Source organism: Cucurbita moschata, unplaced genomic scaffold (genome assembly GCF_002738365.1).
Source record: "Cucurbita moschata cultivar Rifu unplaced genomic scaffold, Cmos_1.0 Cmo_Scf00001, whole genome shotgun sequence".
In the NCBI taxonomy this organism is placed as follows: domain Eukaryota; kingdom Viridiplantae; phylum Streptophyta; class Magnoliopsida; order Cucurbitales; family Cucurbitaceae; genus Cucurbita; species Cucurbita moschata.
The window spans coordinates 10,189,179-10,197,399 of NW_019268517.1; the positions used below are offsets into that span (position 1 = coordinate 10,189,179).

The 8,221-nt window shown below is 35.4% G+C and overlaps 1 protein-coding gene across 1 annotated transcript; it reads left to right on the top strand.

The window, feature by feature from the left end:
* The first annotated feature begins 915 nt into the window (after positions 1-915).
* Positions 916-1,954, top strand: LOC111451343 (short-chain dehydrogenase reductase 2a). The gene is made up of 2 exons (XM_023091726.1): positions 916-1,018; positions 1,096-1,954. The coding sequence occupies exons 1-2, from the start codon at positions 933-935 to the stop codon at positions 1,916-1,918; spliced, it is 909 nt and encodes a 302-aa protein (XP_022947494.1). The 5' UTR covers positions 916-932; the 3' UTR covers positions 1,919-1,954.
* The last annotated feature ends 6,267 nt before the right edge of the window (positions 1,955-8,221 follow it).

Consider the following 8,221-nt stretch of genomic DNA (forward strand, 5'->3'; position numbering starts at 1 on the left):
TAAAAAAAAAAAAAAAAAAGAAGGGTTGAGGAAAAAAGCAAATGATATTATGACGAAAATTTCGCATAAATATAAATATAAACAAAATATTTATTTAAAATTTATTATTCTGTGAAACCGAATCTTCAACGCTGAAAATTGGGAGATTTTGGGAATATTAGGTACGAAAATATCACCGAATTCCCGTTGAAAGTACATTTGCTAGCTGCTTTTACCTTTTCAACTGTTCAATTCCCTATGTAAATTGACTTATAATTTATAATTTTCTTAAAAAATATATATATTGGAAGTATTTTCTGATTTTACTATTGTAAATCTATTTCGAAAATATTAAATATATAGCTAATTATTTATTATATATTTTTAAAGAAAGCAGCAATATTGGAAAACCAAGACCTTTGGTTAGCTCATTTTCCAATTCCGTTGACCGTGGCGTTACCAGCTAATATCTAGATCTGGGCGGCCTCATTTTCATCTAAATATTAAACAACACAATTTATTGTAATAATTAATTAATTAATTTATTTATTTATTTATAATTTAAAACTAATCAATTTTTTTTTTTTGTTGGAATTATTGTACAGCTGTAAATTAATTCTAAAATTATTGAGAAAATCCATGTTGGGAGGAGTGAGGTGGATTATGAAGTCTACGGGATATCAAATCACTTCTAGATTTGGCAAAAATAAGTAATTAATATATAATTATATGTTAAATAATATGTAATTAATTTTGATGTGGCCTAGATCGTGGAGCACGCACGGGTTTAGTCCTTACCCTTTATTTTCTTTTTTCAAATTAAAAAAAAAAAAATTGGTTTATCAATCTACCTAACTTCAATAATGAACCTAAAAATAAAATAAATTTCCTCTCCTTATAAATTCCCTTTCCAATTCTCTCCCCCACTTCGTCCTCTATCGCTCTCTCCCGCCATGACTGCCCAAGTGCTGCCCGAGCAAGCGCTTCAAAGCAATATTCATCTCTTGCAAAGGGACACCCCTGCCCCTTCCTATAAAAGGTATTAAAATAATATATATATATATATATATATGTATCTATGTATGTATGTATCTTAGCTTGTTGTTTTGGTTGTAGGTTGGAGGGAAAGGTGGCGATTGTGACGGGCGGCGCAAAGGGAATCGGAGAAGCGACGGTGAGGCTGTTCGCCAAACATGGAGCCAAAGTAGTGATCGCCGACGTGGAGGATCTCCTCGGTGAGGCCTTGGCCGACACGCTTTCTCCAAATCCAGTGTCGTTCGTCCACTGTGACGTAAGCTTGGAGGAAGACATGGAGAATCTAATCAACTCGACGATGTGTCGTCACGGCCAAGTCGACATACTATTCAACAATGCCGGAGTTTTAGGTAACCAATCCAAGACTCGTAAGAGCATCGTTGACTTTGACCCTGACGAGTTCGAGCGCGTGATGTGTGTGAACGTCAAAGGCGTCGCGTTAGGAATAAAGCACGCGGCGCGTGTGATGATTCCCAGAGCTACTGGCTGTATAATCTCGACTGCTAGCGTGGCAGGTGTTTCAGGAGGTATGGGTCCACATGCTTACACGGCATCCAAACATGCCATTGTTGGCCTCACTAAGAACACTGCCTGCGAGCTTGGGCGTTATGGTATACGTGTCAACTGCATTTCGCCGTTTGGAGTTGCCACGTCGATGCTTGTGAACGCGTGGAGGGATGACGGAGACGAGTGCATGAACTTCGGGATTCCGTCGCCGGCTGAGGTGGACAAAATGGAGGAGTTCGTTAGGGGTTTGGCCAATCTTAAGGGCCCCACATTGAGGCCTAAGGATATTGCTGAGGCGGCGCTTTATCTTGCCAGCGATGAATCTAAGTACGTCAGTGGCCATAATCTCGTTGTTGACGGTGGAATCACCACTTCAAGAAATTGTATCGGCTTGTAATTTAATTTTTTTTTTAATTTCCAGATATTTGTGGAAAAAAAAGACACCCATATACCTGTTGGTTATACTTGGGAGTAGGATTAATTTAATTTTAATTTTTTTATTTGTTGTTTGTTCAATAATTATTTAAATTTTTAAAACTTGATTTAATTTTTTTAAAATATAAAAAAAAATATAGAAGTGGAAAATCGGTGGCGGAGAATTTTGTCGGCCGATTTAATTTTTTATGGTACGCAACGAAATCAAACTAAAAAACAGAGAAAAAGCCACGTCACTAGCATGATTGGACAGCAAGAACTTGGAGATCCTTGTCGATTAATTGGGTGACGTAATCTCACAAATTATAATATCTTGTAAAAAAAGTTATATACTTATAGCATTTAATTGGAAGGGCCTCATTTATCCATTCCAATGATTTAGTAAAATAATTGGAAAAAAAAATATTAAATTACCAAATTGGTCACGAACTATAAAGTTTTTATATTTTTTAATTTTATATCCAAAAGGTCTCCAACGGACCTAACATTTTTTTAAATTTAATAAATTTTAATTTAACCAAATAAAAAATTAAAAAAAAAAAGGGGGGAAAGATCAAAGGTGCAAGAGGCAAATGGAGGGAAGACAGCCCTGTGGGAATTGAAGGGGTGTTGGTCGGCATCAAGGCTGTCATATTGAGAGTTTATAAAAATAAGAAACAAAGAGACGAAAAATAGCTACCTGTGATTGGGCAGTGAGTGAGGCAAGGTCACTGACGGGGGAGAGCCAGAAGGAGAGCTGTAAAGGAGGGGCGGGGAAAAAGTCAGCAAAGCCAGACTGACGTATATACGGAACATGCCTGTTTCACAAGAAAGTATGCGACGATATCATTAATTTATGAAGTTGTAGACATTATTTAGCCAATTTGCAATTAATAATGTGAGATTGCGTGTCTATAGGACGAAACATTTCATACAAACGTGTTGGGCAAACACGTTTAAAAATCATGAAGTTGACAGCGATACGTAATATACCAAAACGGACAATGTTTAGTAGAGGTAGACTTGAGCTGTTACAAATGATATCATAGACACTGGACAAAAAGGGTGGATTGTGAGATCTCAGATTGGTTGGAAAGAGAAACAAAACATTATTTATAAGTGTGTGAAAACCTTTATTTAGCAATTTTAAAACGGTGAGACGGGTGAGAGTGGACAATATTTACTAGAAGTAGACTTTCTCACTGAGAATTTGTATTCTTCGGTATTTACAATAGTGAGAACTGAGGACACAATGAGTTGGCACCGATAAAAATAGAGTTCAAAATCGATGACTCGAAAGCAGTATTTTCTAGCGTTCGAAGTGGGTCCTTACCTCACGAGTTAAATAGACACATCTAGTGATTTCTTGGACGGTGGCTAAATGGCAACTCGAACACGCAAGTGGTCAAAGTCCAAAATTCAACCCAAAATTCAAACTTGTTTAGCTCTAAATTCCCCATCCTTCTCTAGACTTTTTAACCTTTTGACCAACTGAAAATTCAACATCAACCTCAAACTTTCCACATTCTTTGAATCTGATATTGGTATTAAGGCACAAATATTATTCTCCCACCAAACTCAGATTCAATCTCTATTATTATGTCAATTCATTTAAAAGCTTAATTCTAAAATAGAAAATCACGAGACACATGAAGTTTCACTTCATTTTCTTCGGAGAAAATCATGTTACCATGTCTGCTAACTCAGGTATGTTACATGTCTGTTAACATCTTTAACGTCGAAGTTCAATGATTTAGTCACCGAAAAGTGTACATTGTTAGTAGCTAGTAACTATCATTTGAACGTGGTCTTAGTTTATTCATATACCTCTCATTTACTCGAGCATCACGTGCCCACTAATTACACCTTCGTATCAGAGTGGAACTTCTCTCAACAGGATGTGGTCCGAAAGCAAACCAAGGCGGAAGATAGGTGTATGTGACGTTTGAGTAAAAATAGGTATATGAATGAATTTAGATTACATTTGCAAATGAGAGTGATCACGAGGATAAAAAGGTTAAGAAGTGCTTAAAAGATGCATAGTAATTCGGTCATAAAAACTTTAAAATGAAGTGTGTTTAGCTTAGAACAATCTTAAAATGACATGGCATGGGCATGGGGGGTCAATGCCTCGATAGAACTCGGATGGATGGATGTTCGGGATGTCCCGATGACATGAGCGACACACGGGCCCATCCTCAATGGCATGATCGAGTGAATTATGATGGCCGACGACACCCGAGAATCAAGATGCCGTCAAGACATATGGGTCATGTCGATTGAGATCGAGATGACAAGAAGAGACGCGACGTTGTATTGAGAGACCTTGGACCCGCACAGAGGCAAGGTCGAGTCGAATGACTTGACCTAGTGTAGAGGCAAGTCGAATGTGTCGCAAACAATTGAACATGCACGCCCAGACGGCGTGTGTGGGAGAACAAGCTTGGATTCCTCACAAGCGATGTTCGATTGACAAAGACAAACCTTGCTTAAGGTCCGACGTAGCCACAAAGCTGGGGCGAAAAATATATATAGGGCTTAATTCCCCTTAAAGTTAGTCGTGAACATGTCAAGATCACGATCGCGTGCGGTAAAAAATATAGGACGGTGACACTGAGCGGCGTACGTGAATTGCTCGAACACCGCGGCCTGTTCTGGCAAGGGACGTTGGCTGCTGCACATAAGCAATGTGGTGAGGTTAGGCCCATTTCTGTTGAACCCCCCTTGTTTAGATTAAATAAGTCCATGTCAGCACTAATTCATGTCTACATAGCAGCCACATCATTAAATTTATTAGTTCATTAACAACAATACAGCAGCCATCTGTCATCCCCGGTATGACCGAACCGAACCTAATCTAACAAATCAGTCCTCGAACTCGTAAGAATCAGCTCATCTGAGCTAAGAGACTACCATGAATTAGTGCACCCTTTGTTCTGTTTTTCAACCAACATAGGACTACTCATAACATTCCTCCCCTCAAACCAAATACTATAGAGCTTCCTCTTAATCGATACTCAATTCTTTCTTTAGAACTCTCGAATTAAATACTTTCCTATCGGTAACTTTCTGTCAACTACATTGGGACGTCTCCGCTCACTTATGATGCAAGACATCAGCACATGAGCTCACCAGCCATGCACGACCGACCAAAATGACTCAAAACTGGGTTGAACAACACCTTCCTCGGTGAACGAACTAGTTTTAATTTCTATTTAACGCTTTTTCGTTGTTTCTTCGTATTACTCCAAAAATAAAATAAATAAAATATATCACTTTCCTAGAAAAAAATTTATAATAATTCCGATTTTTCCAATTGATTAGACAAAAATTGCACATCATGCTTGCCACTCACTTGAAAAAAAAATATATATATATATATATATTATCATAAGTATCTGCGTGCCTTTCCATTTATTACTCTTTTATATGTTTGTAATTTATTTGATTATAAATAAAGAATTTTTACAGCGGTTTTAACAAATATTTTAAATAATTTATTTTTTTTTATCGTGAAAAAAAATTATTGACTAGTTTAAATTATTAAAATCTTATAAATTTATTAGTCAATATGCACATTAATTAATGGAATATAAAAATTAAAGTAAATAAAATTAATAATTAGTGGTGAAATTAGTGGTGAAATTAGTGGTGTGGGCATCAAGGGAAAGAAGTTCAAAACAAAATTTTGGCGCACTTATAAGCAAAACCACTAATTTATCGATTATTATGATGCTAAGCTACGATCTCCGACATTTCTTAATTAACAATTAATTCTTTTATGAGATATGAATGATGTCAACTAAGCATAGTTTTGGACTCTAATTCCCAATTAATTATTAATTAACACACACCACGAGTGTCTCCACTTTGGTACCCTTTGTTTGGTTTCCGGTTTTGTCCCTTTCCTTGTCCAGTTTAGTCTCAGTGGAATTCCACTACAAACACTACACATCGCCTGCACCCAAACAGCCACCTTCCGCTTTTTCCATTTTTTAGTACAAGAATGTAATAAATAAATAAATATATATATATATATATATATCATTTGTCACACCCAACTTTTAAAAAAATAATTATTCGCTTATGAGCATATATTAAATTTTATTTCTTTATGTTATTATTTTATTTAGGGTTTAATTTGATGGAATAGAAGATTTATAATTAAGACAAATTAACCGACTTTAATATAAATATCCAAAAAGAGACCAACATGCTTAAATGAAGTGAGGAAATAAAAAAGTCCAAAAAAAAACAATTAAAAATTGCCCCCACCACTCTAATTTAATAATAATTTTATAATTTAATAATAATTTATTTTAATTAAATTAGATCCGCTGAATCTAAGATAAACTTGATGTAATACGTAACTAACCTTTCGATTAAATGAAGTCAAAAGAAGAACCGTATTATTTTGATATCGAAAGAACATAGGATGGAAAAATAAAGGCATCTAGATATCTAAGCTATGGAGAAGAACTAACTAGGTTTAGAATGAAAAGATGAGAAGACGATAAAAAGTTGGGAAGTGGTCTAAAGAGAAAAGACGTTGAAAATAATGATAATTAGTAATTAACACAGTTCATTGAATAATGCATTATATATTAGTATAAATCTTTTTAGCGGACTAGATTCAAAATAAGGACGGAAAGTTTCACAAAATGCAACAAGTCATCATTGCCTGAAACACATAAATAACACATGGAATAAGGTCATGGTACCTATGAATCTATGTATATGATAGATTTAATTATTTAAAAGTCGTCATCATCTATCAATTTATTCATCGTTCATTTAATGTAGATATATATGAACATTTCTCCTAAATTAAAAGAACCCTCTTTTTAAATTTATTCCTAAAAAAAGTTTCGAGACTAAGCCCACTGTTAGCAGATATTGTCCGTTTTAGCCTGTGTATCGCTGTCAACTTCACACTTTCATAAGAAATGTTTCGTTCTCCTCTTTAATCGATATGAGATCTCACAATTCGTCTTCTTTGGAGGTCCAGCGTCCTCACTGGCACACTGCTTGGTTACTGATTATCTATTGCTCGGCCCATTACGAGTCAACAAAAATAAACCAATATTAGTTAATATTTATGCATTGCCATCTAATTTAAGTGATAAGTAAATAAAAATTACTATTTACTTTTTTATTACTTTTTGTTGAAAATGATTTACCTTTATGACTAAAAGGTAGAAAATTATATAATTTAATGGTTAGGCCTCTAATTAAATCACAATTTATAGTTATTTATAATAATGTTATTAAATTATAATAATTAATGTTTAGTGTTACGAAATTTATAATTTTACCAATAAAATACGTGGAAAGAAGGCGGTGACGGAGATAAAATGAAAGGCGGGAGGAGGATGAGCACTACGATGGGAGAGTGGTGGCGTGGCAGTGCATAGACGGAAAGAGACTTGACGGTGAGTGTGGGACTGGGAGGTGCTAGGTCACTGTAGCATTTCCTCGAGAGGTCCAGGCTAACAAGGTTAAGGACACGTCGACTTTTTCTTTTAACATTTAAATAATTTTTCTATTAAATTAAAATAGTTTTTTTTAAATATTTATAAAAATAAAATGGAAAATAGTAATTGTGAAATAAAGGAAGAAAGTTGGCGAATAATGAATGGAAAACGAAAAGCTTCACAAATCACTAGCCATTTTGAATTGAAATCCTCGGCGGACCCCACATACTGACTAGACGCTGTGGCTATAAATATGGCTGAAATAAAGCGGAGCAGCCACTCATATCAGCCTGCTCCGGCGACTTGCATCCAAAAAGTGTAGCTCTCGGGAAGGGAGAGCGGCGGCGGAAGGTGCGTGCCGATCAGGATGGAGAAGCAGGGCACGTGCATTACTTACTCAGTTGGTAACTCCACGGCGGCGGCGCCGCTGAGTGGGTTGTTCATGTGCCCGTCTTCCCCATCGTGACCACTGCAAACCTTAGTTCTTAATTCACGAAGCAGAGATCCAAATTCAGGTAACTTTATTTAATTTAATTTTTTTTTTCGTTTTGTAATATATTGCAAAAAATATAGTTGAAATTTAAAATTAAGAATTAGAATATTCAAGTCCTTTGACAAAAATTGGAATTAATTGCGGAAAAAATGAAAAAGAAGATACAGATGAAATTCTTGGATTCAAAGATGTCCAATTGTGAATTTAATGGGATTCAGATTCAAACTGATGAGTCCAATTCATTGACTAAATCTTATCAACTTCGTATTGATCACAATTCCAAACCAATTACACAAAAAAAAAAAAAAAAAAAAAAAAA

What these genes read in the sequence shown, in the direction of transcription:
- LOC111451343 (XM_023091726.1), top strand. Translation starts at nt 933, where the DNA reads ATGACTGCCCAAGTGCTGCCCGAGCAAGCGCTTCAAAGCAATATTCAT. An exon ending in CCTGCCCCTTCCTATAAAAG is followed by an intron (nt 1,019 to 1,095) that starts GTATTAAAATAA and finishes TTTTGGTTGTAG; the next exon opens with GTTGGAGGGAAAGGTGGCGA.